We start from the raw sequence: 13,354 nt of genomic DNA, 5'->3' as shown, positions 1-13,354 counted from the left end.
ATATATAAATAAAATATTTTTTTTTAAAAAGAATATTTCTGTTAATAGATGGTTTTGCTAGGGCAAAGTTAGTCAAATTACTGTGTGTACATTAAATAAAAGCTGAAGTCCTACAACGATAATGCTTTTCTATAATTTGGCACTGCAGCTTGCTAAACTGGAATCATGAAATTTTATAAGCTTATGTATTTTTTAATTTATTTTGTATAAGGTTATGTATTAATAAAAATCAGAAATAATCTTAAATTTTATATTTTCAGCATTCATGCTGCTTTCTCACCAATGTTTTCCAGTATTCTGGAGCCACGTTAAAAAAAGAAAAAAGCACTTCTGAAGGCACCTGGGTGGCTCAGTCAACTGGGTGCCTGACCCTTGATTTCAGCTCAGGTCATAATCTCAGGATCCTGGGATGAAGCTGTATATCAGCTCTGCATCAGCATCTGCATCATCTCTCTCCTTCTGCCCCTCCCCCATCCTCTCTTTTTCTTCCAAATAAATAAAATCTTAAAAAAAAAAAAAAAAAAAAGCACTCTGTCCTAGGAACAATACATCAAAATCTAGAGAGCGCAGCTGCAGCCATGGCCGTGCCGCTGGCTTTGGCTTGCTGGTTAGTCATCAAGTGTACAACTATCTAGGGCTAAAAAACGAGAAGAGGTACCAAGAGATTGCTTGGGAGTCCTGGCGCTACTACAGAAATAGACACACCTATCCACCCTGTTTACACAAAGGGCATTTTTTGGCCAGTACCCAGGATATAAAAGGAAATGCATGGACACACAGCCAGAGAGGCTCCAGGCTCTGACTGCTCCAGGACGGGTCAAGCGAACTAAATTTGGGTTCATCCTCAACCCTGATGACAAGCTCATTCTGGTGCAGGAGTTTCCCAAAATGACTGCAAATTAAACATTTCCCTCTGCCCTCAGATTCACTTTATATGTTGACACTTGTTTTGGATTCATTTATGAATAATTAGAAAACTCTTCATAGGAAAGACTCTTAACAAGACCTGGCCTGACCAGTGGAAGCAAGAAAAAAAAATATAGAAAGGACAGGGGAAAAAAAAGTTTTTAATGTAAAGGTAGAATTAATCCCTGGAAAGTCAATCACAACTGAAGATTTGAATCAAAGCATATATTGCTCACCAAGATCAATAGGACAAAACTTTCTAGAGATCAGCATTTCCCCTAAATAAAAAATTTAAAGTATACCCAGGCAGGTGGCCAATGCACAAGAGCCCACACAAATGATCATTTATATCAGACATACAACATACCATTTTAGGTGAGCAAATAATAACAGCACAAAGCAAAGAGTAAAAAAACCAAAACAGAATTTCTGAGTCAGAAGGGACTTCATCAACTAGTAAGCAATCTTCTCATTTTTCACATGAGGACACTAAAACCAGAAAGGTAAAGAGACTGCTCCAAAGGCACCCTCCTAGTCCTGGACCAGCCTGCCTCTCTCGATCCCTTTGTTCTTTGCATCAAACTACAGAAAGCTGAAAACCTGGACTTTAGTTTCAGCCCTGTCCCTAATTAAGATCAACAGCTTGGAGCAATCTCCCAATCCTCCTGTGTTTCAAGTTTCTGAACGATGAAATGGCCTGTAAGACCCCTCCTGGCCCTCCCATTCTAATATCCTACAGAACAGCAAGATCAAATATGCCTCCCCAGGACTGTCAAAAAGTAAGGGCACTACTTCTGGGTAACAGCAACAGTGCTTTGCGAACCACTGCCAAAATGTAGCTAGACAGGCATTATCTGCAAAATGTTAGCACAGCTGAGGAATTTATTGATAGTAATTAATCTGCTGCCAGCATGCTGGCTCCGTGGAGGCACTGAAGGATTCATTTGGTCATTGGCTTCTGTAACAGTGTGCTTGGGACTCAGGGCTTTCTAGTGGCCCTCAGCCCTCATCCTGTCTCTCACTAGGGCTGTGTCTGAACACATGGAGGATGGCAAAGATTATTTTCTTTCCCAATCTGATTCTCCGTACAGGACGACCACCAGTGATGGTGTTTGCTGCCAATGATCCCAGACTCTTACCTTACATGATCTGGATAGAAGAATTCTAAAAAACAGGCTAAGGACACCTGGATGGATCAGTGCAAGATTCTGGAGTCCCGGGACCGAGTCCCGCATCGGGCTCCCTGCATGGAGCCTGCTTCTCCCTCTGCCTGTGTCTCTGCCTCTCTCTCTCTCTCTCTCTGTGTGTGTGTCTCTCATGAATAAATAAAATAAAACCGTAAAAAAAAAAAGCAAAGGCAAAAGGATGCAGTGGGTAGAAGTGGGGCCCCGAGTGGTGACAATGGACAGTTAGGATGGTCTCTTAGAATCTGACTTTTTTTTTTTTTTTAATGAGTGTGAACCATTTGACTTGAGACTCCAATTTCAAAACTTTGGGCCTCCTGACACATTTCATAGATTCTGCAGAGAATAAGATCTTAAATGGAAAATAAACATCGTGTAGATATTATGGATGTGCTGGATTTAGTCACTTCTCAATTTGTAGCCTTATTAAAAATAATTTGGAAAAAGTCATCCAGAGACCACAGAAGTTACAATAAATATTAAAAATTTACCTGTTGGAATATTTAATTTTTTTTTGGAATATTTAATTTTAATTCTCTTCCTAACACAAATTGTAAAACCAGAGTTCACATAAATATTAACAATTTGCTTTCTCCTAAAGAGGTGATATATGGTGAAGCATTACCACTGTTAAGGAGAAAACGATAAATAGATTCAAGTATAACTGTTTTAGGATTACATATCTGGCATTAGAAAATACTCTTAATAATGGGGAATTATTTTCATAAACTTCAAAAATTGACAGAAAAGCATTTTGAGAGCTGCTGAATAAAATGAGTGAGCCACAATAACTTTATCTTCCCAAACCTTGGACAGCTCTCAAATTTCACCATAAAGACATTATTCTGGGGCACCTGAGTGGCTCAGTCAGGTAAGCCTCTGACCCTTGATTTCAGCTCAGGTTATGATCTCAGGGGCATGGGATTGAGCCCCGTGTCAGGCTCTGCACTGGGTGTGGAGCCTGCTTGAGATTCTTTCTCTCTCTGCACCTCCCCTACCATCTGTGTTTGAGCTCTCTAATAAATAAATAAATCTCTTTTTCTTAAAAAAAAAAAAAAAGACATTACTCTGCACATAAGTATTCTACATTGAGAGCTTAAATACTATGATTTTCTTGTTATTAAAATAATTTTGAATTGGGCAGTTCACCCTCTCATCTAATAGAGTCAGGGTGTGAGAAGTAATTACTGTGCTGGGAATATTTTTGTATTATGTGGTATACAACGAATTCACGTCGGCTTGTCTTCAGACCAGAAAACATCTGCGTTGACATAGGACTTACATTTTTCCCCCAAGTTCCCTGACACAGGAAGGTCTTGTTCACATGCTAAGAATACAGCAAAGCAGGGGAAAATGTAACAGCATGATAAAGGAATAAAGGTGATAGAATACTACAGATGGATTAAAAACATAATCTCCCAAACCTAAACGTCTCCCCTAATTTTGATATGCTGTGATAAAAACCACTGGATCCTAATTTCAAGGCTTGGCTTTTAGCACCTGAATAGAATCCATGCAGGTAGAAACCCTGATGGAGCCTTGGTTACCTTTTTCTTCTTCTGAAAGTTCTTCTATGGGCTCCAGTATGTGCGATGAGAAAGACTGCTCTATTAACGAGGAGAAATAAGAATAGTACAAACAGGACAACAGCAAAGTAAAATTAGTTTCCTTTCAAACAATTTTGAAAGCTATAGTTGCACAGTATTTTACTCATGCCTACAACAGCAGGATTTGCTGGGGGGAAATGCAGGCAGTCCGTTAGGCCTGGATCCTTTTGCAGGTATCTGCTCTCTCCATGTATTTTCCATTAGCTCCCCTCTTGGGAAATGATATTTTCAAATGATGGCGTCCAGTTTGTCACTCAGCAACCTCATGCCTGATGGGATTTTGAGGCACAAGGACACAACTACAAAAGATCTTCTTCACTTATACCCCAAAATACTTTCCTTATAAAATATTTTGATCAGGTGGCTAGAGAGAAAATTAATGAAACTAATTCAACTCCCAAGGGTAAAAACATTACAAAATGCCCGAGGCCCTAGGATTCCCCCTTCTTGCTAGCCCCAGGGTCTTCAGGTGGGAGGACCAGGAGGTGAAGGACAGGTGGCCCCAGGGTCAGTAGCAGGACTAGGACCCTATTCTTATAGACCTCTGCATCCCTAAACCACAGTTCAACACCAACTTCTGCTCCTGGAGAGCCACCAGGGCGAGGCCGCGGACAGATGACACGTGAAGATAGGCTGTCCCCAATCCCATCCCAGAACAATGCCCGGGGAGGCGAGGCCTCTGGGTGATTTCCCAGGTAATGTGACTGCGCACAGGCAAATGCACCGACAGCATGGATAAAGCCAATAGCCACCCTATCAACAGAGGGAAAGTTCCTTCCTGAGGAAGATCAGGTTTCAACTATCAGACAGTCAGGCTTTAGACGTGGGATAAAATGCAACCAGAAGTCTAGCTGAGAAAGTGCATGCTTCACTCATCTTCAGCTTGGAGACTCTGAAGTTCTAGCTTTTAATTGACCAAAAGGTACTCTGCTTTAGGCATCAACAAACGTATATGCACATATATAGGTATACACAAATAAATAAACGCATGTTATATTTAAGTGCATGTAAACAGGATCTGATAGCTTGTTGCCACCCAGTCTACCTGACATTGACTAGGAGAAAAGCATTTTAAACTGCTTTCCAGGGCAGCCTGGGTGGCTCAGCGGTTTAGCGCCGCCTTCAGCCCAGGGCATGATCCTGGAGGCCCGGGATCGAGTCCCACGTTGGGCTCCCTGCATGGAGCCTGCTTCGCCCTCTGCCTGTCTCTTTCTCTCTCTCTCTCCCCATGTTTCTCATGAATAAATAAATAAAATCTTTAAAATAAATAAACTGCCTTCCAATGAACATTCAGAACACAGCCTACTAGGAAACAATAGCCTACTTTAATTGTGAAGCATGAACATGATCATACAAAGAGCATTTAATTCCATCCATGCACCACAGCTATGGAACATCAGAAATGTGCTTTCAAATTTGTTATTTGGCATCAAGATTTTCAAGTTATATAAAGAAAAAAAAAAAACCCATGGCTATGTCTGGTGATGGATGTTAACTAGACTCTATGGTGATCCTTTCACAATATATACAAGTATCATTGTACTTACAATCATTTTATTGTACTGTAATCATTATGCTGTACACCTGACCTAATATGTTGTATATCAGTTATATCTCAATTAAAGAATTAGGGCACCTGGGTGGCTCGGTCAGTTCAGCATCTGCCTTCGGCTCAGGTCATGCTCCCAGGATCCTGGAATGAAGCCCTGTACCTGCTCTGTGGGGAGCCTGCTTCTCCCTCTTCCCCTGCCTTCTCTCACATACACTCACTCTCTCTCAAATAAATAAAATCTTTCAAAAAAATAAAGAATTAAAAAAGTAAAATTATACAAATAGACTATTTACTAATTTGAACTGCGGAAAAGAGGGATTTTAGGAGGATAGCTAATTTCCATTTTTTAACTTTTTTTTTTTTTAAGATTTTGATTTATTTGTTCATTAGAGACACAGAAAGAGACAGGCTCCATGCAGGGAGCCCGATGTGGGACTCGATCCTGGGACTCCAGGATCACACCCTGGGCCGAAGGCAGACGCACTCAATCGCTGAGCCATCCAGGTGTCCCGCATGGCTTATATTTTATTGTACTTTATGAAAATGACAAAAATAAAGTTATGAGGAAAAGCTCTATAAAATCTCCCCAAACCATCATATGCATATTTGTTATCATTATAAGGATAGCACTAGAATTTATTTCACTTGAGTCAAGACAAAGCATCAAAATTGTGACCTCAGCTGCTCTGGGGAAGATGGTGGGGTTCTGTGGCCAGGGGGGTACCCAGGCTCTTACTATGAAGGCTGAGAAAGTGAGGTACCCCAGACCCCAGCTCCCTAAACTAGCAAACTGATGTCCAAATGTGGAGTGAAGGGCCTGTCGTTCTTATGCTTTGTAAGTCACAGGTCCAACCTCCAAGTGACCCAGTTCTTGTCCTAAGTTGAGATCTTTAGACTGAGAGCTGACGGACTCGAAGACTTGAGTCTCTCCCCTCTGAACTCTCCAGAGGCTTCCAGAAAAATCCTTATGTTAGTCTCCTACCATTACCTCCAGAAAATGACCTCCCAGGTCTGTACCGAGCCCTCTCTGGTGCTGGCTGGCCGAGCTACACTTTGTCAGCCCTCTCCTAGATGCTAACATTGGCCGGTGCTTGCTCAGTGGTTTCTGTTCCAAAGGTCTCGCTTCAGTTGATCCTTACCATCCATGGCCCATGATAGTAGCCATTACTGTTCTCCCATTTGGCAGACAAGGAAACCCAAACCTATGGCTTCATGAGTCAACTGTGAATCCAGACCGTCTGCTTCCCTTCAGAGTCCAGACTCTTGGCCACAAAACCACGGTGCCTTCCTGCTGGCAATTGTGGGGTATATCTTCCAGACTACTCTAAATGGCACTGTCAGTGTGAGCTCACTGTGTTCTTAACCCTTCCCTCATTCTTGCCTGGTCACTAGCACCTGCACTTTTCTACCAGTTCCACGGAACTGCTGGTATGTCTGCTCCCTCCTATTTCAAAACCTCAACCCCAATTCCTAGGTGGCGACTCTCACATAGGCCACCACTCTCAATCCTCAGTCAGTCTCTCCAGCTCTAATCCTTTGAGTACACTCCAGTCAGGCTCAGCCTCCCCAAGCCCAGTCCTCCCGTCCGGCCGTGCCCTGCCTCAAGAACATTCAGCAGCTATGTAAGGCCAGAAGAATGGCCCAAACAACTACCCTGGCGCATGTTGCCTGCCATAAAGAGTCTCAACCAACCTTACTTCCCTCAGATCTCTTCTGTATACCCTATGCTCAGCCCAATAATTCTTGGGCACCATTCATTCACATCTAATACCTTCCTGTTACCTTTTGCTTCTATTTTTTGCTTTGTCTGAGTGGAAAGGAGCAGCCCATACCCTGCTGCCTCTCTGGGACAACCCACATCTTATAACTGATCACTCAATCCCAGGAAATTCTGAAGAGCCCATCCCAGCTCTAAAGCTCCCGGTGAGATCTGCAGAGGCCTCTGCAGCAGTGCACCTGGGTTCAGAGTCCCCTGCCACCCACTGCTGCTTCTCTCACAGGGATTGTCTAAGAGCATGCCCAATAAATATCTACCTGCAAATCTCCACCTCACAGTCTTATTTTCCTGGGAACCCAACCTAAGACAGTTTTCATGGTAAAGAGCCTCATCAGGCTCTGAGATGGAACAAAAGGAAAGACTGGGAGGTAACTGAGCTAAATAATGTTATGCAATACAGACTAACACTCCCCACCCCCCTACCCCCACCCCCTACAGTTGGGGACACTGCCATGGGTGGGGGCGGGGGGCAGGTCAGTGGGTCCCTGTACAAGCCTCCTCCTTGCTCCTGCCCATTGAGATGCTCACAAATCAGCTCAGATCCCAATCCAAAGGCTGCAGGCCTCATGCCAGGTCTGGCTGGCATTTAAAACTAGCACTTTAATCCCAGCAGATGCCAGCAAGGGGGCATGGCTGGTTCACGCAGCCCAGCTCCAATCAGGGCAAAGTCCATAAGGAACACAGTGCTTTGGAGCTGATGGATTTGTCAGCACTCTTGAATTAACTCCAGACAGCTAAACATACCTACTATAGGAGTCCTTTATTGGGTGCCAGAAATATGAAGCAAAGGAAATGTAGTCCTCCTATACTGTCACACAAAAGGCTAATGATAACAAAGTAGACAAAGAAAGAAAAGAAACTATAACACCTTGAAGTACAGAGAAGTGGCCAGCAATGCATGAGAAAAATAAACCCTGAAAAAGAAGGCAAGAGAGAGACTTTAGACCTGACAGAAAGAATATGAACAGAGAGCACTTGCCAGGGGACATTTTCTTGTGATTCAATATTAAAGCAAACTTACGTAGGTCCCACACACATTTTACCTGTGCTGCTGGCCCAGAGGGAGGACACCTACATGTCCTAAACACTAGTACATAATAAAGCCCAATAAGTGAGGAGTTTACGCATTACATAGTGGGAGCACATGTTCAACGGTATTAACCTGCCTGAGATGACCTCAAGAAAAAAAGCAAAGGGTAATAAACACCATCACGAATCCATCAATGAACAAAAAAGGATGGTTACAAAAGGCCATGATAATATGAGCCCCAATATTTCTAAATGCACAAAGTCTGACTTGACTGTGGAATTAAGTCTAACTCAATAGCTACACAGCAAAACGGAATGAAGTAATCATTTACATTCCAGAAGCATTTGTAGAGAAAAAGAAAAGTGGGGCCCCCTCGCATCTTAATTCAGTTAATGTCCAGCAGACGTAGGAAAGCAATGTACTAAAAATATACATGCAAAAATGTAAGCGCCCTAACAGCATAAAAATAAAATATGGCTACCCACATTCACCCCATCCATTGGATCACGTAATTAACTATCGCCCTTGCGCCCTGGTCCAAGGACTGGTTCCTACTGTTCCCTTTGTTTTCCATCACATGTTTTTTCTAGATTTTTCCAATCAATCGCTGAGACTATTTGTTTAAAAAAGGTGACTTGCTGTTGTACTGAAAGTTATACAAACAGTCACATATGCCCTGTGGCATGTGCTGGTTGGCTGATCTAGTAGAAAATCACCTTCTTACCCAACACCCACTACTTTCCACCAAAAACCATACATAATCCAAGTACTGCTCAACGTTAACATCTTTGCTGGTGAGTCCAGCAACCTAGACATTTTTTACTTTATGACTTTGGTAGGTATGTTCGCAGTTTACCATAATAATACATATGAAGATGGCAGTTTTATTAACTGCTCTGGCATTCACTAAGACACATTCTGCTTTCCATAATTACCCCCACAGAAGCACTTTTAGTTAATAAGTTCTCTGACTCAGGGCGGAAACTGCACATTAAATGCTGAGACTTAGTTGGAACTTACCATGTGCCATTAGATTCGGTTTTGCATCTAGAGTCTGTGCGGCAGAGGCACTCACTGAAACAGCAGAAAGAGAAAATCTCACACCCTCCTATAATGAAAGCATCTCAACCTGATGATAATCAACTACTCTGCAAATTACTCAAGATACATAGATATCATAAAGAATGAATGTTTCACACGACAACCACCAGCTAACCTAAACCCATACTCTGTAACAGCTTTATTTTATTACAACATAATTTGCCCTTTTAAAGCATACAATTCCACATAAAATATACAACTCTAATTACACAATTAGGATAATCAGCGCTGTACAACCATAACTGCTACCTAATTTTAGAACATTTTCATCACATGCATGAAAATGCCCATTAGCCATGACTCCCCACATCTTTTTTCCCCATGGCGCCCCTGGGGACCACTGATCTACTTTCTATCTCAATGGATTTGCCTATTCTGGACATTTCATTTAAATGGACTCATACATTGTGGCCCTTTGTGCCTGGCTTCTTTCACTTAGCATACAGTTTTCAAAGTTCATCCATATCGTATGTAGCATGTTAGTAGCATACAGTTTTATGGCCAAATAACATTCCACTGTACAGTCAGACCACATTTTATAGACTTATTCATTAACTGATGGGCATTTGGGTTGTGTTCACTTTTCAGCTGTTATGCTGGTATGAACATTCATGTACAATGAACCAGTTTTAAAAATCCAACCACTGGGCTGGAACACACCACAAGAAGGCACTAACTCAGCCCTAGCCTTTGGAGAAAAGTCTGATTCAGGTGAGACTAAATTCTCTCTACTTTAAAATGTTTAGAAAAGTAGATTCCATAGCCTTCCTTCCAATATTTGGCAATGCTTACCTGAGATTCGTCTCTGGACCGTGTGTTTGTTTGTTTGTTAGTGTTCTCTTTTACTAGCTTATTAACGACTCTTTAATTCCACTCCTACTCTGAAAAATAATGGCCATAAACCTCAGCATCCTCCATTGGGACACATTTTTGTCTTTACAATGACTGCTGATGAAAGCGTTCAACTCCTAACTGTGCACAGATTGCTAACAATGCTGGAAATCTAAGACCCCCAAAGCCACTGGTGACCGACATAATCTAGATCAAGGTTGGCAAGAGTATAAATCCATGGGACATGTGAGCCCACCACTGGTCTTTGTAAATAAAGTTTTATCAGAACACAAGATTGTTCCAATATTGTGCCAAGTATAATTAAAGTGTGAACAATAGCAATTTAATGCCTTTTACCCTTTCCATCCCTGTATGAAATGTATTTTTTTTCCCCACAAGATAGAAGCCTGGCTTCTATTCCTCAGCCCTACTCTTGGGACCAAACTGCCCTTCCCTCCGCAGCACCTCTCAACCTCTTCAGCTTCCAGAACAATCAAGAGGCCTCCAGAAATGGGGCGCCTGGGTGTCTCAGTCAGGAAAACATCTAACTTTTGATTTCAGTTTGGGTCATGATCTCAGAGTGTTAGGATAGGCCCTGCATCAGGCTACTCGCTCCGCAGGGAGTCTGCTTGAAGATTCTCTCTTCCTATCTCTCTGCCCCCCTCCCCCACTCTCTCCCTCTAAATAAATAAATCTTTAAAAAACAAAAGAGGCTTCCAGAAGCACCTGAGAAGACTGAGAGAATAAAACCATTAGCATTTTCCAGTCAATTGTGCCAAATTCCCAAACTGGCTCCTCAGTGCCCTTTCCTCACTACAGTCCTGGGCCAGTACGAGTGGTACTGTCACTCGGGGCCCAGCCTCGGCCTGGACCCTCCCCTGGTACTCAGATCCGTGTTCACACGCATGTCCTCTCTTGCCCAGGACTGTCTGCTCCCTAGCTTCCTTCACCCTTACACTTTCCCGAGTGGAATAGTAAAATAATAAAAAATATTTCAACTACTTATTATTAGGAAAACAATCTGCCCATTTCTACACTGCACGAATTATGTCTTTGTGGATCATAGCCAAATCCTGACGGCTCCAAGGGACAGACATGCTGAGCCCACCTCAAGTGAGAGGCTGACAGAACATTAGGTCATCTCTGAAGACTCAGAGATGCCAAAATGAGGCGGCCACCAGTCACATTGTCACATGGTGTATTGCCTTGGGAAACCCCCAAGTACAAACTGAGGCAATGCCAAGAATTTATAGCTGTCCCTTGATTAGGTGAACTGAGAAATAATAGGTATGGCTAACCCAAGTCACCACAAAATCACATGGATATTTACAATCTTGGGTTTTGGAGCTAGGTCAAAGCCAAGAATCAAAATAGATCATATGTAATCTCCAAACACATTGGTTTTCAAAGGAAAGCCTCTACAAATAAGTTGTATCTTGGTTTAGCACTTTAAAAATATCTTTAGGATCCTGACCCTATTATAGACACTTACTAGGTAGAGCTGGGGCAGTTGGCTTAGATTCAGAAGTTTGCCAGGTTAAAGGATTCCCTGAAATAAAAAAAAATAAATTAATTAATGACAAAAATCATCAGCTAATGGGTTACATTTTGCCAGCGCTATCCTAATCTCTTCCCTTAGAAAAAATAAAATAAAATTCACCAATATATGGTGACTCACCCAACAGAGTAAAGACATTTAACATAAATCCTTACAAAACTTTTTCCTAAAATTATTATCAGTCAAATATTTATGCTAAGTAATTATACATGTATTGCTAACTACCTGAACTCTCACTGTTTGGAAGAGGAGCTGCAGGGAACCATGGCCCTCCCCAAACCTTTATCTCAAAACACGAAGGAACCCGTATGTAGGTCACTGAGCCTCCCAGGGGCTCCTAGAAACAAGAAGGAAATGCAGCTCATGCACCCATTACCAACCCCCGCCTCAAGTAGACAAGTATCCTTCAATGACCTGAGATGAGCAGGAACCAATACATGGGTTATTTGAAAGGAGTGCAGGCAAAGGAAAACTTTATTCTTTATCGGGAGACCCTGGTGGCACTACCGACTCCAGTCTCCCTTCTAGACTCATTCCGGAGTGAGCAGGAGGTATGTGGCTATATCGCCGCTACAGTCAGTAGTCTCTGTCTGCCTCTGCTACACTTAGAACAAACCCTTAACCCCCAAATGCCATAGCTGACAATGACGCAAGTACTTTAGAGTAACTGACGTTGGGGTCATTCTCGACAGCTCACACCAGTGTGTGCTTAACAGGTGTATTTTTTATATGTTCCCCCATTTAATCCTCATAAGAAGCCTCTTAATGCCCCACCCCTAGAGCTGCGGAAAGGGAGGCATTCACAGAACTACACAGCGCCAGGCACGGGAGTTGAGCCCAGTCTGTCTCTAGACCTGGTGCGTTTAACTCTATCTCCAATGCATCGCACATCAGCCCAGAGGTATGGTTACTAAGCATGTAACCACACCTAACGATATTCTGATTTAAAAAAATATGTTAAGACCATTCGATGATAGTCTAGGTATTTAAAATTCTTCAACTTTCTGGATTGTGGTAACAGATCACTCAAATTGAAATCACCATAGGAATGCCATGTTAGTGCCTGGAAGCCACCGGGAGCCCCACCTCACCTCCAGCCCTGGGTTCCTGGTCTTACCTACCTTTGGGTTCACGGACACTGTTTAATGCTTTACTGGTAAATTCTTTAATCTGCAAAGAAAAAGTTTTTTTTTTTAATGATGCAAGTTTGAAGCCAAATAGGGACATACTGGATAATGGACAGATGCTGTATTTAGTAAATTAACCTTTTCATGAAGTCCTCCACTTCATGAGGACAGATGGACTTTAAAGATATGAAGGCAAAAAGAAAAAAAAAAAAAGATATGAAGGCAAACATTTTATAAAAGTGGCATTTGGATTGGGCTGCTTCTCAAAGTAAGCACAAAGACAAATTCTTCTCTACCTTCAAATTTATTCTAAATTCTAATCAAATACATTTGCTTGCTCTTTACAGTTTTTATTTTAAACACCTTGAAAAAAATATCTTATTGGATTGACTTTTACAAACAATCACAGGGAAGAAGCTATTTTACCTCCTTTATCTTATCCAACTTACGAATGCTCTAAAATAAAACAGAACGTTCTGAGGTAAATTGCCCTGCTTGAAGAAAACTAGTGCCAATACACAGCCCAAAATACCTGTTGTTTCTGCGTGATAATCAGTTCATTCTGCTCCTGGAGTCTCTGGCCTAGCTCCTCTATCCTTTTCTTATAGAAGATGTTACTTGCGTTTAGATCATCTATCATGGAGTTTCGAAGTTTCTCTATGTGTGACAAGAGCTAGAAAG

At 42.0% G+C, this 13,354-nt stretch overlaps 1 protein-coding gene across 6 annotated transcripts in view; it reads right to left on the bottom strand.

Annotated features, from left to right (window-relative positions):
• Positions 1–13,354, bottom strand: part of DZIP1 (DAZ interacting zinc finger protein 1) — a 55,072-nt gene that overhangs the window by 10,882 nt on the left and 30,836 nt on the right. For 4 of the 6 annotated variants that reach the window (XM_077855177.1, XM_077855172.1, XM_077855174.1 and 1 more), the window contains 5 exons: positions 13,206–13,346; positions 12,668–12,716; positions 11,481–11,537; positions 9,077–9,130; positions 3,638–3,697 (listed from right to left, as the gene is read on the bottom strand). In XM_077855177.1, the coding sequence (XP_077711303.1) occupies positions 3,638–3,697; positions 9,077–9,130; positions 11,481–11,537; positions 12,668–12,716; positions 13,206–13,346 (361 nt within the window). The remainder of the gene's footprint in view (positions 1–3,637; positions 3,698–9,076; positions 9,131–11,480; positions 11,538–12,667; positions 12,717–13,205; positions 13,347–13,354) is intronic. The other 2 variants (XM_077855175.1, XM_077855176.1) reach the window with 2 other exon arrangements.

Source organism: Canis aureus, chromosome 17, assembly GCF_053574225.1.
Source record: "Canis aureus isolate CA01 chromosome 17, VMU_Caureus_v.1.0, whole genome shotgun sequence".
Classification (NCBI taxonomy): Eukaryota; Metazoa; Chordata; class Mammalia; order Carnivora; family Canidae; genus Canis; species Canis aureus.
Note: the sequence above shows the minus strand (reverse complement) of the source record. Positions and strands in the feature narration are given on the sequence as shown.